Source organism: Tursiops truncatus, chromosome 19, assembly GCF_011762595.2.
Source record: "Tursiops truncatus isolate mTurTru1 chromosome 19, mTurTru1.mat.Y, whole genome shotgun sequence".
Lineage (NCBI taxonomy): Eukaryota > Metazoa > Chordata > Mammalia > Artiodactyla > Delphinidae > Tursiops > Tursiops truncatus.
In genome coordinates, this window is record NC_047052.1 from 18,455,711 (window position 1) to 18,477,050 (window position 21,340).

Here is a 21,340-nt window from a genome sequence, read left to right on the forward strand (position 1 = left end):
ACGTGGATACAGGGATCACAGGAAAACCCCCAGGCTGGGGCACCTATATGCCCACTGACGGCTGGGTCAAAACCCTAGAGAGGGAACAGACGCAGTGGTGGTCATGAGAGGAAGGAAGGAGGCCCGGTTTGGTTGCAATTTCCCTTTCAGCCACCCTGCAGCCCCTTGGAAACTGCTCTTTGTCTGTTCCATTAGGAACCAGGCAGCAGCCTCAGGCCAGAGACAGCACTGTGTGTGAAAATGGGGGTGGGGGAACCCCCCTCAGGTGACAACAGCAGCAACAGGGTCCAGGGTCTTGAGTAGCCCTACCCTCTCTCCAAGACACCCCTAACACCCCTTGCCCTGGGGACCACCCCACCCTTAGCTCCCCCGTCCCTCCCTCCAGTCAGGCATGCCTTTTGTCAGGGCTTTAGGGCTTCAGAACTTCTCTGTTCCCAACCTGCCATCAGGGTTGAGCCGGACTCCCGACTGGCCCACACAGGCCAGCTCCCCAGTGGCAACAGGACACTGCTGTCTTACTGCTAAGCCTTTGGGCTGGTCATCGGTACCTCACACCTGCCAGTCTAGGTTCTGGTCCTGTCACTGTCCGGGATGCTCATCTGGGCTTTGGTCTGTGACCTGCCTCATGCTCCTGAGCCATGGCTCTCTGTGCTCTGGCTTGAGACGCCTCACCCTACACCCTACACCCCTAACTCTGGGTGTGATGTCACCTTCCCCTGGGGCTGCTTCAGCAGCCACTCTCTTGCTCTCCCTAAACACTCCCACCTCAACCCGTGCATCGGAATGTCCTGGGCCCCTGTCTACTGCATACCTACATCGGCCACTCACCAGAGGCCAAAGGACACAATGGGCCCTTCTCAGCCTCACTGCCAAGTTCATTTTTGTCACACCCTTTTTTTCTTTTCTCTTACAGTCATTTTTTGATGCTATCGCATTCTATTTTCTATTTGTCAGTTCAAATCCCTTCTGAGTGAAGTGAGGCATAAAAAAATAAACGAGGAAGAAGGGAGGCTTACTTGGCTATGACAGGAATGGAGAGGGTTTCGGCGACGGCTTTGATGGCTTCACAGCTGACAGGGTGCTGAGGTCGCTCCTCCCGCTTCCTTGGAGATAAAGAGATGGGGCTGGGGACTGAGTGCCAAAGGTCACGTCACACTTAGCACCGGGTTATGTCAGCCAAATCCTACTGTCCTCCTTGCTGAACCTCAGGAAGGCCATGTGGCCAGCAGGGACAGGGCTCTGGGCTACAGGGGACGGCTCTCCCTGACCTCTGTTGTGCCGGGCAGCAGCAGCACAGGTCCATGCTGAGAAGGCAAGTCCAGCTCTCAAAGGTCTGCAGGTGAGGCATGGCTGCAGGAAGCCGATGTGGGTGGTCACACTGCCACTCCCCAGCTACCCCTCATTTCTGCCAGAGATGAGGGACGGTGCCTTAAGAATGCAACCCCTACTGTCCCGGTCTTGCCCTCCCAGAGGGACTGGGAACAGCTGCCGCCACTCAGACTGGCCACTCCCACACAGCTGCGTGTGCTGAGGCCAAGTTGGGCAGCTGATCCTGGGGAGAGGCACCTGGCACAGGGTAGGCCCAGCAACCAGAGCAGGCCACAGACCATGGCTGTCACAAAGAGCCACAGGGGAGGCAAGACCACAACCCAGGGCCCCTGCATCCAAGGTCAACTGCAAGAAGGTCTTGTGTATGAGTGAGTGAGTCTTAGGGATGCTAAGGTAAGCCCTAACTTGAGCTGTGCACAGGGACAAGCCAGAGAGGTGGTCGACCAGAAAGCCCTTGCCCAGGTCCTATCTGCATGTGTCCCTCTGCTATACTCTTCAACAAAAGTGTCAGGGGCCACAGGGCCTTAGAAAGCCCTATCAACCCAGCCTCCACCTCCACCTCCCTGCTCCCCCAGCAGCCCAATTCTAGCCCATCTTTAACAACTTTGATGGCCAGAAAGTCCCTCTTTAAACTCACCCAAATCTGTCTTCCTAGTGTTTCCAAATACTGGGAAAAAGGAATAGCTTTATTTATTCAGAAAACACTCTATGCCAGGCACTGTGCCAAGGCTGTATATTCACAATCTCATAAAAGCCTCGTGACAACCCTATCAAGCAGAAATTATCTTAATTTCCAAATGAGGACTGTGGTGCTCAGAGAGGTTAAATGACTTGTCCAAGGATACACAGCCAACAAGCAGCAGACCTGGGATTTGAACCCAGACCTGGGATTTGAAACCAGGCAGTCTGAGCCCAGAGCCTGCTGCCTCCAGGAGGGGCCTGTGTGTACGCGTGTGTGGCCTTTCACCATCCCCTGCTGGCTTCAACACGCACAGCTCTGCTTTTCTGTTTTTATGTGTTGGAGTTCTGGTTTCCCTTCTCTGAAAATGCTGTAATAGATACAACCAGCAAAAAATGCACTATTCCTACAAGACCCCTGAACTCAAAAGGAACACCACTCAAAAGAGAGGTCACCCTGACCAAAGTTTGCTGACCTGGGATTCTGTACAAAAGTACATCCTGGATACGGGGAGCGAGTTCGACTGGGAAACCAAGGGTAGCCTTCAGCAATACCTCAGCTCTCAGTAGACAGCAGATTCAAGGACTGTTTAAAGTGGTCACTGTGACAGCTGGCAGTCCAACAAGGGCAGACAAAAGAGGCAGTGCCTTTAAAAGAACAGCAATCTGCCTGGGGTCATTCAAGGGAGGAGCTATTGCTGAATGTAGTGTAAAGAAAATGAGATTCAGAGTCAGAGTTCTAATTCCACCACTTCCTGGCTACGTGATATAATTTTGAGCAAATCACTCATTCTCTACCATTTACACGTCTTGAGGGTAGGGGTGTTTCTCCTTCCCATTGGTCTCTCTGTATCTCTAAAGCTCGGTGTAGTGCCTACCACCAGTAGATGCTCAATGAATGAAACAAAGAAAAATGCAACCCCCATAAAGAGTTTGACTGCCCTCTGAACTTAGGGGATATCAATGAGCTATGCAGAGCTAGGCTGTGTATCTAGAAGAGAAGCTGGTAGTCACCTGGGGTCTGGTGAAGAATCATTAAGATGGCTAGGGTCCTCCTTGCAAGTCAGTCACTAGTAAGGCAACCACTCACCTCCCATGAACCGCGATGGCTGCAATGCCGGTCCTCTCTATCCGCTTAACAAGGCTCAGGGTATCTTCCAGCTGAGGGACAGGACCACACAGGGTGTTTACTGAAGCCACAGAGGGAGCAGCTGCCAGCTCCTAAAGTGGGCTCAGCTCTACCTCCTCCTCCAAACATAACTCAGCCCCACAAGAATCATTCACACCCCCAAATCAGCATCCCCAGAGAAAATGGACCTTCAGATGTAAGATCTTTACCGATGGCAGGATGCGAATCTTGCAGGTCACAGGTCTCTGTGTCCCTTTAACAAGAGTGCTGAGGATCTGCAGTGGGGAGAGTACAAGAGCATCTGCCTCTTCTGGAACAAACACCACAACTGCTTGTACTAATGAATTCTGCTCCAGACCTGTGCGGCCCAGTGGCATGGACATGTTTATGTCCATGTACGTGTCCATGTGAATGCGTCTGTTGCACGCATATACATGGAAGCTCCATGAGGGAAGGAGTTCACCTCTTTCTCTGCTAGAGCCCCAGCACCAGCAGCCCCTTGCCTGGTACCTAGCAGTATACATATATTTGGTAAATGAACGAATGAGTGAATGAATGCATGAATGGATCTGCATGCATGCTTGTACAGAACACAGTGATCCTTTGCCAGGGCAAACATCAGAATCACCTGGAGAGCCTAAGAAATACAGAATCTTAGATTCTACCTCATCTTTCCTGAATGAGTCTCTAGGGACAGGGCTTAGGAATATGTGATTTCAAAAGACTCTGCCCAACACATTCCCTCCACAAAATGATTCTGAGGCCTAACCCTGGTTGAGAACACATGGCTCACAGCTCCATTCCTGATTGAAGGCATGTTTCCTGAGTGCTGTTCCAGGATCTGCCAAGTGAGTGAGCAGGAAAGTTTGAGCAGGTCCTGGGCCCTGTCCTCAGGTACCCCCTCTCTTTAGGGGAGTCAGATATACAGGAATGAAACTGGCAAAGGAAAAGACAGCATAGTCAACATATTTTAAAGTGTTTATTTTGCACAGTAATTGCAAAGGACTCCAAATAAAGATCAAGAAAGTCACACAGGAAAGTGTCAGGGAAGTAGCAAGTCCAGACAAAGAGTCAGACATCAAGAAAGGTGTAGATGACACTGCATGTCTGTGACCTTGCTATCTTTATCTTCTTCCCTCATCAGAAATTTTGGGCGAGGCAAGCTAGGGGGAAGGTGATGCCAAGAGCCCTCTTCCAAGAAACTGGATCCCTGTCCAGCAGAGCAGAGGGGACATCCAGGCAGCAGCTGCCAGTCTAGTTCTAGACAGGTGGGGGCAGCAGAGAGCCGGGTCACAAGAACCAGTGAAGGAGGCCTTTCTCTCAGGGACAGGCTAAGGCAGGCCCCTCCAGGAGACATTAGACCAAGAGCCTGGACTGATAGGACAGATCATGGGCAAGACAGGGCCTGCTGGCCCAGGCACAACTGCCAGAGACTGACAGGAAGGAACAGTCCCCAGGTGCTGCCCCAGGAGGCTGACTGGGCCTGAGGTCCTAGGGTGACTCTGGCAGGGCTTAAAGGAGCACCTACCCTTTAAGGGAGGAAGAGGGACTGCCAGATCCATCAAGATACACAATAAAATTTCCCACTCTAGTCCTGTCCTTCAAGCTGACAATAAAATCTCCGGAGGGTTCCTTTGCAAGTGCTGACTCAGAATCCTCTGATGTCTGGTGATTTAAGCAACATCAGCTGGTTTGACCCAGTTCTCTGTTTTGCAGAACTTCCTCTTGGTGTATTTTATCCAAGCAACTCTAAGCACCTTCTTCAGTTCATTTTCTGTTCATTTCACGTGCATGTTCAGGACCAGGAAGGAAATTAGTAACGAAAAGTCCTAGCCCTTTGCAAAAGTCACACTGAGAGGAAAGGGCAAATAGAGTCTGTCTTTTGGTCAGACTCTAGCAGAACCTCTCCTGGACCCAACTCTCCCAGATTCAAGCCACACCCCATGTCTCTGTGGCGTGAAAAGTCTGTGGGGGAAAAGGACCTGAGACGGGCCCGTATCTGGGCACATCTCCCCAGATCCACTGGTTGACTCAGGAAAAGCAGACTTTGGCTCCCCTGGTTGTTGGGGAGGGAGCAGGGAGGAGGACAGGAAAGCACAGGCCTGGGAATCAGTGAGAACTGAGCTCAAGTCCTGGCCCTGCTGATTGTTAGCCATGGCCCAAGTGCAGCGCACACAAGGGGATGCCCTGAGCAGCCGGCGGCCCAGGGAATGTGGGGCAGGGGTCAGAGAGAGGCTATTACTGATATAGAGTCTTAAACTGAGGTTCTTAATCCAGGGAGGGTACACCAGAGTCACCTGGGAAGCTTTTTCAAAAGACTGATACCCTCTCCCTGCCTCTGTCTACCCCAAGAATACGCAGAATTCTCAATAGATAGCATCCTTTTTAAAAAATTATTATTGTGGTAAAACATATATAACATACAATTGTCTGTCTTAACCATTTCTAAGTGTATAATTTAGTGGCATTAGCTCAAGATGTCATACAACCATCACCACTATCTATTTCCAAAAACTTTCATCGCCCCCAAACAAGCAGTCTTATTTTGAAAAAATCTCTAAGGTGGTCCTGAGATGTTCCCACAGATGGAACCATGGACCTAAAACACCAAGCCTGGAAGGACCTACAAAGCTCTCATCCAGCTCACCCAGTTTGCCAGCACAATTTGAGCCTGAATCTAATCCATCCCACTCTTCCTGAGTCTCATTTGGCTTTACTGTGGAAGCCTGCATCCTCTCTTTCACAAGGCAAACCCGGTCCACTAGCCCGACCTGGCTCAACCGACCACCCTGCCAACCAGAGAATTAACGAAATGAACTGAGCTTCTGAGGGGTAGTGTTAACTCTGCTGCCTCACGTGTGAAATGTGCCCAAAGAAGGGCAGTAGCGAGGACAGAGCCAACAGCATGGGTGGGAGAAGCCAGGACGCCAGAGGATAACAGAAATGCCTGTATGTATGTGCTGTGAAGCAAACCACCCGCTACTGAGGCCCCTTCCCTAAGTGTGGAATCCACAGTAGTCCACGTCCACTCCAGCCTGCATAGAGGTGTCTGACTGGAGGTCATTACCTGTGCCTGTCCACACACGGGAAAAATGAGGAGGCACCTAGCCCATAAACACACGAATTTTCCTAGATCCCAGACACAGTAGGGCTGGAAGAATAACAGGGTTGAGCTGCTGACACAGCAGTGGCAGCTCTTAATGGTGGTGCCTTATCCCAAGTTGCTCTAGCCTATGGGAGGCACTAGGAGGCTTAAAGCCCAGAGGTGGAAGTGGGGATGGAGAATGAAAAGGAAATCAAAGGAGCTAAGGGGAGCAGCAAGGAGAAAGCTGGTGAACTGCGAGAGGAAAGTAAAAGGTGCATGTGGTATGGCAGAAGATGTCACTCCCACATGTACTGGCAGCTCACAACACTGGTGGCAAACATCAACCTGACCCTAAGGCCTCATAAACCTGGCCACCAGAATCACCAAGGGAAGGAGATCAGAGGAGACTAACTTCAGCTTACCTTATATGGCCCTGGCCTGGCCTGCTCTCATACTGATGGTGGACTCTATCAGTGTGCAGGGCACCCATTGATGCTCTCATCAAGCCCCCAGGGAGAGGCCACTCCCCTACATCCTGACACACACAGCCACTGAGCCTGCCCACCACCCACAGGTAGCCTGGCATATGCTCTCATGATCTTCTCAGAAGGGAGAGAGGCAATACAGAAGCGGCTCTAAATGAGTCTCTCAGGACCCCTGGCTCTCTACTGACATGTCCCTAGCCCTGGGCTTTTAAGGAACTCCAAGGCTACTGCAGGCTGACTCAGGGGTTTCTGAACCTGGCTATATGTCAAAGTCACTGGAAAGCCTTTGAAAAAATTTCCAGACCCCAGGTGGAGTGACTGATTCTCTAAATTTGGGGGAAGGGTAGGGGAGGTGTTCCAGGCAACTCTAGTTCATAGGCATGTTTAAGGACCTCTGCTTTCACTCATGCAGGACTTACCTTCTCAATCTTGTCAGGATCTGATAGCAGGGCAGCTCCCATTCCTCCCTAAGGAAAAGCACACAGAGGGGCTCTTACAGCTGGAGGAGGGTGGCTCCTCCCTGTGGTATGGCAACCTGGCAGTACCCCAGCACTTGCCTCCAAGGAACCAAGGTCCACTGGCAATCGCCTGTGCCCACAACATCAGGGATCAGTTTGATGAATTCTAAGGGCCAGCACTCTGATCCCCTTAACAAGACCCACAGATCTATCTAGAAGTGGGTTCTAAAAAATCATTTTTCAGGACTGCCCACTTCCTACCCAGGGTCTCAGTGCCTTAATAAACTAAACCCCACCATCTGCCAAGCCCTTAAAAAAACAATTTCCTTTGAAATGAGATCAAATGCGACTTCTTCCTATCCTACCGTCACTTGCTTGGATACCACCTCTGCCAGCAAAGCCACTCAGAGGCACACAACCTCCAAACCTTGTCCAGGCCCTGATCCCCTGCCAGCAACAATGGCCGGCCCACTCCTGAGCACCCAGACCAATGTCAAACTCTAACAAAAGTCCTAGCTAATGGAAGCAACAACCCCTGGAGTCACTTAAATCTCAGCATTAACACCAGGGGCTGTCTCTTAACGGTGTGATTACTGGTGATTTTATTGTTCTTTTTTGTACTTTTCTGTATTATCCAAGTCCTGGGCAATGGTATGAATACTTTAATAAGTGGAGCAGGGGAGAATGTTAAAAATCTGAACCCATTAAGAGTGAGGTGAAGGGGAGAAAAACAAATCCAATAAATATATGCTGTCAAGTATATAGACTACGTACTAATGAATGCTCAAGGAATGTGCTCTGAAGGTTTAAATTCAGTTATTACAGTTTAACTTCATGTTTAAGAACTACACATTAGAACCAGAGAGAACCAGCGCGAACTGAGCCTGCATTTCAGAGGAGAACTAAAAGAACAGAGCTACTAGCCCTGGGCTACCTTCAGATACAAACCTTACAGGCCTTCAGGAAGCCCTGGCCACTCACCGTGACTCCGTCTGTTCTTCACCTAACACATGATTCAGCCCTTCCTTGTTGAATCACAGGATCTAAAATCCAGTCTCACTGCCCCTTCTACAACAATGGCTTTTCCAATTGGTATTTCCTTCCTTCCTCCCTTTCTATTTAACTTCTTAACTTGCTTTTTAGAATAGGCAACATATTAAAAATCTTAAAGGTTCAAAAGGATAAAGAGTAAGAACTCTCCCTCCTTAGAAGGAGGGAAAACTATTCAATTAATTTTTTTAATATGACTTCGGTTTTTGAACCATGAGAAGAGAGCAGATATTCAGCTGGCATGTACTGGTACGGCACACTGGGAGGTATCTCTTCTGACTGGCTGCCAGTCTTTCCTCCCTCTACCCCCACCACTCACCCTGCCTCCCACTCCCAGTCCAATCATTTGCCAGCCAAATCTTATCAAAGTCTGCTCCAATTTGGCTTCTCTTGTCTCCATCCCTGGTCTCTCCTGTGGACCCAAAACACTCATCTCCGACATCTGTATCCTGACCTCTGGCCTCTTTCCACTTGAATACACTGGACACATGGCTTTCAGATTAGTATTTCTATTTATAGAATATATTTGGAAAGACACACAAGCAACTAGTAACATTGGTTTCCCCTGGGGGAAGAAACTAAGTTTCTGATCACAAGCCTTCTCTGTTCAAAAAAGATCAGAGGCATTTAAAATCAAAGTTCAGCTAATCTGGTCCCAACCAAGATTTTCAATCCTGTGTTCCTCTGCTTCCTCTTCACTACCCACTTCCCAACCCTCTGGTCAAATCAAGGTTCCCTGCCTCTACTTCACATTGGCCTCTGGGTCCCTGCTTGTGCCACTCCCTCTGCCTGCAGAGTCCCAAACCTCCTCATCAAGGACTACATTTCCCCACAGGATCCTGAGTTTAAGGGCTGCCCTTCTGCTGCTTTCTCTGAGCTCATAGCAGTCCTGTCTGGTCTCTTCTGATATGACAGTGGGGACACATGTATTGCATCCTCTATTTTTATTCATGAAAAAACAAAACCCTGTTCACATTATTCTTTCTTTTAACATTTACATCATTTGTTTTATTACTTGGGCACAAGTGCTGTGTGTGTGTGTGTGTATTTATTTATGTATATATGTATATGTTTGTGTGCACATTGAAAATTTTTCCTGAACCATTTGAGGGTAATTACATATATCATAGCCCTTGACCCCTAAGTATTTCAGTGTGTATTTTCTAAGAATATGGATATTCTTACATAACCACAGAAGTTATCAACTTCATATATTTTCACTGATACAGTATTTTTAGCTAACCTACCATGGTCTATATTCCAATTTTGCCAGTTGATCTAATAATATCCTTTTGAGCATTTTGCCCATTAGTACAGGATCTAGTCCAGACTCAGGTACTGTACTTAGTCGTCACCTCTTGTCAGTCTCCTTTAATCTGCACCCTATATTTTTTTTTTTTTTTTTTTTTTTTTGCGGTACGCAGGCCTCTCACTGTTGTGGCCTCTCCCGTTGCGGAGCACAGACTCCGGACGCACAGGCTCAGCGGCCATGGCTCACGGGCCCAGCCGCTCCGCGGCATGTGGGATCCTCCCGGACCGGGGCACGAACCTGTGTCCCCTGCATCGGCAGGCGGAATCTCAACCACTGCGCCACCAGGGAAGCCCTGCACCCTATATTTGTGAAGAGTATAACAAAATCAGTTTACCTTGGTGGAATACTCTTTAGGACAGCCCATGTTGACGTCGATACCAGCCACATCATTTTCTCTGGAAAAACATGAAGGAGGAAAGATAATAAATATTCAACTTGAGGGTAGGACATAAAGTCAAAGGTATGCATCTGTGCTCATGAAATTCTTAATGTTCCCTGGCCCTCTAAAACACACCAACCCTCAGAGACAGAAGCTGAAAAATCCTGTCTCTAAAATGTGCAACCGCCTCTCCTCCTGGGTAGAGCTCCAGAAGAAGAACATAACGTGCTCACACATGTAGGAAGGGCTAGTTGTAGAGGATTTTGCTAGTTCTGAGTTGTATCAGATAACTCGAATATCGAATGACAGCCACACTGCACTCCATCCCAGAGTTCCAGTTCTAACTGGGTAGTGAAAGCCATAATGCACAAAAGTGACATAAGCACAAAAGCCCTTTCCCAGAGCACTGGTTCTGGAGGAAGTGGAGGACTGTCTTTGCGTGCTAGGCTGCACAGCTGGCTTCCTCCAAACAAGTCTCAGATGTAGAAAGGACCCTTTCCTCATCATCTGCTACATACACAGTTACCAGTCTGTGACCAGCAGCAACGACTGCCCAAGCTCCTTCTCACCCTTGTTGTAATTAATAACAATAGCTAACAACTTACTAAACACTCACTACGTGCCACATACTGCAAAGACATTTACATGCATCATTTCATTTACCTTTCCCTATAACGCCAGAGGGAGGTGGTACTATTGGTATCATTTTATACATGAGGAAACTAAGTTCTCAGTGAGGTTAAGTAACTTACCTAAGGTTACACAGTCAGCAGGTAGCAAAGCCAGAATTCCAACCCAGGTCTAAGTCTAAAGCCCCTCTCCTTAACCACATTACTCTCCTGCCTTCATTAATTTAGGAAACAGTAAGTCTTACCTACACTTCATGAGATTTAAAACCTCAGAGTTCACAGTCATGAGAGTCTCTGCAAAGGAAATCTCACAAATAAACACTAAAAAATAGGCTCCCACCCAGAGGTTCTCTGGAGTCCAGACACAGTGCGTTCACGTGAGTCCCAGGGCAGCCCTTGGATGCAACAAATAGAGAAGGGAACCTGAGGCTTTTAACCTGGAAACAGAAAGTAGTGGACTAGGAAGCAGGAGGGTGGTCACCGCCAAAGTCCCCAGGAACAGTAAGACCTCACAGCCCACAAGAGAAGCAAAGACAGTACCAAACAGGGAAGAACTTACACAAGCCTGGCCACAGCAAGAGCTCGCTCTGCGTCTGAAGTCCCCTGGGAACACAAGAGGCTATATCAACCACTGCCCTGATACAGGTCCATATGCATAGACAAGCACACTCAGGCACGCTATGCACACACACAGACACACACACACGTCAGCAAGTGAAGTCCAGCTGGCATTCTCTCAAACAGCTAGCCCACGGGACTAGCTCACTGTTGGAGGCCCAAAGTGGACCTGGAAGGCTGAGAAAATGTCATCAATGCTGGGAATACTTTCAAACATACAAAAAAGTTGGAAAAATTTTATAGTGAACATTCATATACCCACCACTTAGATTCTACAATTAACATTTTGCTATATTTGCTTTATCGTAAGGCTACTCATTGTTATCAATTTTTTACAAACCTAAACATCATTCAGGAAGTATTTCTGAAAAAATACCAAGAAATGCCCAAAGTGAGAGAAGAGAACTAGAGAATCACTACAATCCTAACACAAATCTTAACTACTCTTCAAGAAACTTAATTTCTTTTTATGGGAAATATATACAGATTACACAAAACAAAGACCATGATCTGAACAACCAATGCTAGGGAATAAAAATATACAAGTCATGCCAAATAGACAGTCCCTACAATGAAGGAAATTAAATTAAATTAAATTAAACTTGAGACTGGAGGCACGTAACAGACTGCTAATAGCTTAAACCATCTCCAACAGTGTAATCGCTCATGAGCAGATCTCTGAAAACCATTTAAAGCAGGGTCTTCAGGAAGACTGAAGGCCACTGTGCAATGGAGCCCAGGCGTGTAACACTGGCCCGGCACAAGGCATGAGACGGGAAATGTGCTCTGTCCCGGGATATGGTACCATCTGGAAGACGACCCTGCTCTGCTCTCTTTCGCAGGTGCGGAAGACTACTCGGTCGTCAGGAGCAACAAAGTCGACTGTGCTGAGCGCCTCTGCAAGAAAAGACAAACACACAGGGCCACTCAGTGAAGAAGCAGGTTCAACCTCACCTAACCCCTGGAAGAAAACACAACAAAAGTATCACCTTGAAGGGAAAAACGGGATGCTAGAAGTACACTATACTTGAGAGAAATCAGGGTATACGTGGGAGACTTCTGAGGTGTTGATGATGGTCTATTCCCTGACCTAAGGATGGTGAGTTACATGGTCCCTCGCTTTACAGTTATTTATTAAACCGTGTGCTGTGTTTTATGCACTTTCTCTGCATGGTGTTTACATTTTGCAGTTTTTTTTTTGAGAAAAAGATTTTTTAATGAATTATTCACTGCTTTGGATTCCTTCTTTCTGCAATGTTTACTTTATTATGGAACCCTCAAAATAATACAAGGTACAATATATTGTGAATATCTTTCTCATATATAATTGAGTTTTTTCCCACATTTCCTTCAGTCTATAAACCCAGAAATGACCTTTTTTAGAAGAAATTTTTCTGCTCAGCTAGAAGTGACCTCATGAATCTTTGGAATCATCTGTACTTTACATTTCTTTAAGAAAATTTTATTGGAGTATAGTTGGTTTACAATGTTGTGTTAGTTTCTGCTGTACAGCAAAGTAAATCAGTTATACATATACATACATCCACTCTTTTTTTAGATTCTTTTCCCATATAGGTCACTACAGAGTACTAAGTAGAGTTTCCTGTGCTATACAGTAGGTCCTTATTAGTTATCTATTTTATATATAGTAGTGTGTCTACGTCAATCCCGATCTCCCAATTTATCCCTCCCCCACCCCTTTCCCCCCTGGTAACCATAAGTGTTTTCTACATCTGTGACTCTATTTCTGTTTGGTAAATAAGTTCATTTGTATCATTTTTTTAGATTCCACATATAAGTGATATCATATAAGTGATAACATATGATATTTGTCTTTCTCTGTCTGACTTACTTCACTTAGTATGACAATCTCTTGGCCCACCCACGTTGCTGCAAATGACATTTCGCAATGTTTTTAACATTGAAAAAAAAGATGTACAAAGATAAGAGGAACCTTATCTTTTTGCTTCAGATTTTGCCCAAATTTTCCCAGAAGATGTCACTCTGAAGTTCAGCAAAGTTGCTGTCCTTAATTACTTATCTATCATGTGCTAGGTACTGTGAGTGGAGACTTACGATATTACAGTTAATCCTCATTATTTGCAGTTGTGTATTTGCAAATTTGCCTGCTTGCTAAATTTATTTGTAACCCCCAAATCAACACTTGTGGTGTTTTCATGGTCATTCACAGACTGCAAAAAATTTCTGTCACCAATGCACACATTCCCAGCTGAGGTCAAACAAGGCAACATTCTGCCTTCTTGTTTCAGCTCTCATCCTGCAAACAAGTGTCTTTATGGTGGTATATTTAATGCCACTTTTTTTTTTTGCATTTTTGTGCTTTTTCTTGGTGATCTCAATGTTTAAAATGGCCCCAATCATACTGCTGAAGTGCTATCTAGTGTTCCTAAGCATAAGAAAGTTGTGGTGTGCCTTACGGAGAAAATACATGTGTTAGACAAGCTTTATTCAGGCATGAAATCATAGTGCTGTTGGTTGTGAGTTCGATGTTAATGAATTAACAGTATATGTTAAATAATGTGTCTTTAAACAAAAAGACACATAAAACAAGGTTATATATTGATCTGAAATACATAATGAAAGAGCGTGACCAGAGGCTTACAGGAACCTAACTCTGTATTTCCCCTAGGAACAATGGTTCTGTATTCGCTAATTTGGTGTTCTTAGCAACTTTATAGAACATAACTATTGCAAACAACAAGAATCTCTCATGCTCTTCATAATGAAGTTCTACAATAGGTACTAACATTATTAGCTTTCAAAGATGACTATCACATGGAAGGGTCCAATGTGGCAGATGGGAGAATATGCCTATCTCAAAGGCTATTCTGAGAAATAAATGGGATCTTTAATGCACGTAAAGCACTTCCATAAAGGGAAGCTGTTATTATCATCCCAGCAACAAACAGATTAGAAGGTTAAAAAGGTGGGGTAACAGCACTGACATGTTGGGAGAGGTAATCGAAGTGATCACCAACAGCAGAGACTTCTCATGAATGACAGTAAGCAGTCTGTGAGAAGAACGACAAAAACTGAGTGTGTTTATACTATGCTTTTCTGTTTAACATCAAAATATTGAAACCCCTGTTAAAGCACTGGCGAAATCAATTCTGGCACAGTCATCTATAGGTATTGACATGGGAAAATGTCCTAATAGAAAAGTAAGTGGCAGGGACTTCCAGGGCAGTCCACTGGTTGGGACTCTGCGCTTCCACTGCAGGGGGCATGGGTTCAATCCCTGGTCGGGGAACTAGGATCCCGTGTACCACGCAGTGCGGCCAAAAAAAGGAAGAGAAAAGTAAGTGGCAAAACGTGTATCATGATCCCAAGTGTGTGTGTGTATAGGGAAGAGAGTATATATAAACATGTCATATTTTTATACACACACTTTATGAAATGTGTAAAAAGTACATGTTAATTCTCCTTGTGATTACTCTTCAAGTATGGGATTATGGGGGATTTTCATTTTTTAGGTTATATACATCTATAACACTGAATTTTTCATAACACAAAGAAAATATAAATCTAAAACAAAAGACAAAATTGACAAAAGTTCTAGTGAACTTATATTAAGATTTCACAAGCATGTATACTTTTCAAAAACCTCAAACAATACTACAACTCTCATCAAAGCAGAATCAGCCTCATCAATAAAGTATAAGCAAAACCACAACTCAGCACAACCACTTCCATTTGCAAAGGTCTTACATGTCCTTTATCTTATTTGATCCTCACTCCAACCCTGTAATTTAAGTAAAGCAGGGATTATAATTTTCCTTTTACAGCTAAAGGAACTGAGGCAGAGAGGTCAAGTGACTTGCCCAAGGTCACAGTTAGCGAGAGGCAGAGCCAGGATCAGTGCTGAAGCCATCCTGACCCCAAAGGTCCCTCCTGTACTATGAAACCTGGTGACTTATATGTCAGCAAGCCTGTGGGTAGAAGGCATTCTCAGCCTGTTTCACATCTGGCTATTTGTCATGGTCTCTGGAGAGCAGTGACTACTCTCAAGAGAGCGTGTGGGGACTTCCCTGGTGGCGCAGTGGTTAAGAATACACCTGCCAATGCAGGGGACATGGGTTCACGCCCTGGTCCAGGAAGATCCCACATGCTGCGGAGCAACTAAGCCCGTGTGCCACAACTACTGAGCCCACATGCTGCAACTACTGAAGCCTGTGCGCCTAGAGCCTGTGCTCTGCAACAAGAGAAGCCACCTCAATGAGAAGCCTGCGCGCTGCAACGAAGAGTAGCCCCCACTCGCTGCAACTAGAGGAAGCCCATGCTCAGCAATGAAGACCCAAGGCAGCCAAAAATTAATTAATTAATTACTTTTTAAAAAATTGGCTTATAATCAATGTATCTTTAAAAAAAAGAGAGCATGTGATCCACAAAATTACACAGGTAAGGAGCACCCTGGAGGTAACTGACACCCAGGCAAGGGCAGTGGTAGCACAGTTTGGGCATGACTGGGCACACACACAGTCCTGGGACCATAGCTGCACTCACCATTGACAACTCTCTTGCACTGAAGCATCTTGAGGTCAATCAGCTCCTGCAGAGGAATCAGAGGGCACATGTCAGTCCTGGACACATAGGTCCTGGGCATAGTGGGGAAGACCTTCATCACACACCTGATGGGGGCTACTTTGCCTGTCACCCTACTACCAACATCAAATCATGGCTTTGGGGACATGTAGTGCTGTCCTCCCCAACCAAGCATGGCAAGCATGGGCCTAAGTGAGCTCCCCTCCATCAGCTGCTCTTCCCAGGGACCTTGCAGAGTCTCGGGCCTAGAAGGATTGAGCCACTCAGGGAATCAGAGATCAGACAATAGCCTAGGATGTGGACACCTGGACTTTTCTCACCTACTAGTCTCAGCTCTAGCCCATCCTCTCAAAGAACCTCCCACCTCATCCATATGCAAATGGCAAGATGAAGGGCTCCCAGGAAACGTCTAAGGACAAAAGTGGGGCCAATGAACAGAAGCACAGGGAGGAAGATTTGAGATTGACACCGGAAAGAAAAGTCTAAAACCCCTATTCAACCTGGGTCACACTATGTGGAAATGAAAGGGGTGAGCTCCTCAGCTCTGGAGATATTCAAAGACTAAGGAAAGAAAGGAAAAAGGGAGTTCTTCAAAACCAGGATCATAAAAAACAAAAGGAAATTCAAGTCTCCTAAAGGGTTGACATTCTCTACCTCTTGGTGGGAGACAAGGCTGCTCTGCTTTGTTCAGTGATCATTTCAATAGATGTGGAAGACAGATCTGAAGAGCCAGGAACCTGTCACACTGCCCAGAAGCTCCTGCCCAGGGGTTCTGGGAGACCAGAAGAAGATAGAAAGAAACTCAGCCCTGGAACTCATCGCCATACTGACTCCCTATAAGCCTCAGCAAGTCACAACCCCAGCCAAGTGAGCACAATGGCCTTTGCTCCCTCATGGGAGCATTTAGGGCTAAAGTGGCCAAAGGTGTCCTATGGCATCCATGGGGCTCCCCCCAGCATATCCACCATCCAGGTTAATACATGCTTTATGGGACTTCCCTGGTGGCGCAGTGGTTAAGACTCAAGCTCCCAATGCAGGGGGCCCGGCAAGCCACAACTAAGGAGCCCGCCTGCCACAACTAAGACCTGGTGCGACCAAATAAATAAATAAATAATATATATATTTTAAAAGAATTTAAAAAAAAAAGCATGCTCTAGGTATTTCTGTGGCTATTCTCTCTATGCTGCATCCAGGTCATCAAGTATCTGACACTCACCAGGCCTGACCACACAAATCACCACCACCAAGCAGTATGGATGCACGGTTGGCATCCAAGCCCCAAGAATCAGTGCGGTGTCCCAAGGGACGGACAGACCCCAACACAGAGCCTCTGTAGGCAGTGATCCTGGTTGCAGGGGCAGGCAAGAAAGCAGGTGGACAAGTGGGCAGCACTGAGTGGCCTGTGCTTATAAAAAGAAGGTTTGCAGCCAGGCTGAGCTTCGGCTAAGAACAAGCAGGGGAAAGTGAGGCAAAACCTTGCTGGGCCCCCACCCCTGCCAGCAGTAACTTGTCCTCCTTGGGATTCCTCAAACCCCCTGCCCAGTCTACCTTCACAGCCTGACCACTTCCTCTTTGTATGCTAGTTACAGATGCACCTGTCATACCTTTACCATTAGACAACAAACGCCCTGAGGAAGGTTCTCGCTTCACATAAAGGTGGGCTTTGAGGACGCTGACCAGGTCCTCCTCAGGGCCCCAGGAGGAGGAGTTGAGGCAAAATGGCCCTTGAATGGTCTTATTTTCTTTTCTGTCTCCCCACTACACTGAAAGAGACTTTGGGACCTGGACACAGTCTCATTCATCTTTGCATCACTAGCACCTAGCACGTTGCTAGTGCTCACTGAACATCTGCTGGAGCCACTTCAATGCCTTACATGCAAGCAGATGCTCACCTGGTTGTTAAGTGGAGAAATTAAATTGTCATCAATAAAACCACACATGTGCCTGCTCACCCACACACCAACACTATTGTTTACCAATTTTATTCATTTTAGTTAGCTCTTTGGTTATAGAGTAGAACCTCACAGGTTTTTTTTCACTGCATTTCCTTAATTGGTGAAAACAAACATTGTTTTTCCACGTGGTAGAGTGTATCATCCAGGCATCTTCCTACCAAACTGCCTTTTACATCTATACAAGTTGTGCAGAAAAAAAACTATCTTTTGTCAAATTGGATGTTATTTTTCTGTCTCAATTATCACAAATATTTTTCCTTTATCAATATTACTTCCTCAATTTTTATCATACATATCATTTTATTTCTATAGAAGAGACAACTCCAATTTTGCCACAAACAATGCCTTCTAGTTCCCAAATCTATCTCCATCACAGTTAAGAATATAATTATAGGGTTCCCCTGGTGGTACAGTGGTTACGAATCCACCTGCCAATGCAGGAGACATGGGTTTGAGCCCTGGTCCGGGAAGATCCCACATGCCGCGGAGCAACTAAGCCTGTGTGCCACAACTACTAAGCCTGTGCTCTAGAGCCCACGAACCACAACTACTGAGCCATGTGCCACAACTACTGCAGCCCACGTGCCTAGAGCCCATGCTCCGCAACAAGAGAAGCCACAGCAATAACCCCACGCACCACAATGAAGAGTGGCCCCCGCTCGCCACAACTAGAGAAAAGCCCGTGTGCAGCAACGAAGACCCAATGCAGCCAAAAATAAATAAATAAATTTATTTAAGAAAAAGCATATAATTTTGATTGGTTTTTCTCTTCCTTTTAAAACTAATTTGCTTTGTAACTTACCTGAAAATTAAGGCCCTTTCTAAGTCACTTTTTATTCATATGGCTACCCAATGTTTGAACAGCATTTAATTTTAAACTGCCTTATTATATACGGGCTTATTCTTCCTTGTCTGTCACATGTTATGTTCCTATTACATCCTGCTGCCTTCATCTCCTCCATTCCACTTGGCTTGCTTTCTCTATCTGAGCTGATCTTGCTTATCATCAGTGTCTCTCCATTCTACCTTTCCATCCCCATCTCTGACCTATCTTCATAGTCTTTTAACCTCCAGTTTGGTTAAAGAATCTTTGGTATATCTCTGTTTTCAGAAACACAAATAAACTCAGATTGACAAACTGGGTGACTGCCCACTCAAAAAAAAAAAAATCACTGCCAAAATGAATAATGGGAGTTGCAAAAGGAGAGAAGGGATAGAATAAATATTTGAAGAAATAATGGCAGAAAATTTCCCAAATTTGATGAAAAATATTAATCTACACATCCAAGAAACTCAACAAACTCCAAGTAGAATAAACTTAAAAGAGATCCACACCTAGACACATCACAATCAAACAGCTGAAAATCAAAGACAAAGAGATAATCTTGAAAGCAGCAAGAGAGAAGTGACTTACCATGTACAAGGGATTCTCAATAAGACTAACAACTGATTTTTCATGAGAAACAATGACAGCCAGAAACCAAGGAGGTGATTCACTAAAAACTATAAAATATTGTTTAAAGAAATTAAAGGAGATTTAAATAAATGAAAAGATATCCGGACTTCCCTGGTGGTACAGTGGTTAAGACTCCACGCTCTCAATGCAGGGGGCCCGGGTTCGATCCCTAGTCAGGCAACTAGATCCTGCATGCCACAATTAAAGATCCCGGATGCCGCAATGAAGATCCCCTGTGCCGCACTAAGACGCGGCACAGTCAACTACATAAATAAATAAATATTATTTTTAAAAAAAGATATATCATGTTCAACGACTGGAAGATTTAATATTGTTAAGATAGCAATATTCCCCAAACTGATCTGTAGATTCAACACAAACCCCATCAGAATCCTAGCTGCCATTTTTGCAGAAATTGACAAGATGATCCTAAAATTCATATGGAACCTAGAATAGACAAAACAATCTTGAAATAGAAGAATAAAGTTGGAGGATTCACACTTCCTAATCTCAAAACCCACTAGCAAACTATAATAATCAAGATGTATGGTACTGGCATAAGGATAGACACATAGACCAATGGAATAGATTTGAGAGTCCAGATACAAACCAAAACATCTATGACCAACTGATTTTTGACAAGAGTATCAAGACAATTTATTGGGGAAAGAACTGTCTTTTTAACAGGTGCTGGGACAACTGGATCTCTACATGCAAGAAAATGAATTTTGATCCCTACCTCATAATGTACACAAAAATTAACTAAAAAAAAAATTAACTCAAAATGCATCCAAGACCTAAGTGTAAGAGCCAAAACTATAAAATTCATAGAAGAAAATCTAAGTATAAATCTTTGTGGCCTTAGATTAAGCAATAATTTCTTAGAGATGATACCAAAAGCACAAACAACAAAGGAAAAAATAAGGTAAATTGGACTTCATTAAAATTAAAAATTTTTGCATTGATGCAAAAAAATTTTGCATCAAACGATACTATCAATAAATTGAATCAGGGACTTCCCTGGTGGTGCAGTGGTTGAGAATCCACCTGCCAACAAAGGGGACATGGGTTCTATCCCTGGTCCGGGGAGATCCCACATGCCACAGAACTGCTGAGCCGGCGCACCACAACTGCTGAGGCCCGTGCACCTAGAGCCCATGCTCCACAACAAGAAAAGCTGCCACAGTGGGAGGCCCGCACACTGCAATGAAGAACCAATGCAGCCACACACACAAAAAAAAACCAAAGTGAATCAACTATACTTAAATAAAATTTTAAAAAATAAAACTAAAGTCTTTTTAAAAAAGTAAAGTGGAAAAGACGATCCACAGAATGGGAGAAAATATTTGCAAATCATATATCTGATAAAGGTCTAGTATCCAGAATATATAAAGAACTCTTACAACTCTTAGAATAAAAAGACAAATAACTCAATTTAAAAATAGGCATAGCATAAAAAGAAACGAAATTGAGTTATCTATAGTGAGGTGGATGGACGTAGAGTCTGTCATACAGAGTGAAGTCAGAGAGAGAAAAACAAATACCATGGCTAAAACATACATATGGAATCTAAAAAAAAAATGGTCTGATGACCCTAGGGGCAGGACAGGAATAAAGACGCAGGCGTAGAGAATGGACTTGAGGACACAGGGAGGGGGAAGGGTAAGCTGGGAAGAAGTGAGAGAGTGGCATTGACATATATATACACTACCAAATGTAAAATAGCTAGCTAGTGGGAAGCAGCTGCATAGCACAGGGAGATCAGCTCAGTGCTTTGTGACCACCTAGAGGGGTGGGATAGGGAGGGTGGGAGGGAGACACAAGAGGGAGGAGATATGGGGATATATGTATACATATAGCTGATTCACTTTGTTATACAGCAGAAACTAACACACCATTGTAAAGCAATTATACTCCAATAAAGATGTTAAAAAAAAAAGATATACTGATGGCCAAGGAGCATATAAAAACATGCTCAACAACACTAATCTTCAGAGAAATGCAAATCAAAACCACAATGAGCTATCACTTCATACCCATTAGCATGGGTACTATCAAAAAAAAAGAGAAAATAGCAAGTGTTGGCAAAGATTTTAGAAATTGTGGACTGCTGGTGGGATTGTAAAATGGCGCAAAAGACAGGGAAAACAGTATGGAAGTTCCTCAAAAAATGAAAGTATCCTACTTCTGGGTATATATATACATATATCCCAA

At 45.1% G+C, this 21,340-nt stretch overlaps 1 protein-coding gene across 7 annotated transcripts in view; it reads right to left on the reverse strand.

Moving 5' to 3' along the window:
- The window catches only part of DUS2 (dihydrouridine synthase 2), a 41,405-nt gene that overhangs the window by 7,577 nt on the left and 12,488 nt on the right, over nt 1-21,340 (reverse strand). For 5 of the 7 annotated variants that reach the window (XM_073796368.1, XM_073796366.1, XM_073796364.1 and 2 more), the window contains 8 exons: nt 15,677-15,722; nt 11,958-12,049; nt 11,094-11,137; nt 9,861-9,921; nt 7,126-7,173; nt 3,325-3,411; nt 3,098-3,168; nt 1,017-1,103 (listed from right to left, as the gene is read on the reverse strand). In XM_073796368.1, the coding sequence (XP_073652469.1) occupies nt 1,017-1,103; nt 3,098-3,168; nt 3,325-3,411; nt 7,126-7,173; nt 9,861-9,921; nt 11,094-11,137; nt 11,958-12,049; nt 15,677-15,704 (518 nt within the window). In that variant the 5' untranslated portion in view covers nt 15,705-15,722. The other 2 variants (XM_033844126.2, XM_073796369.1) reach the window with 2 other exon arrangements.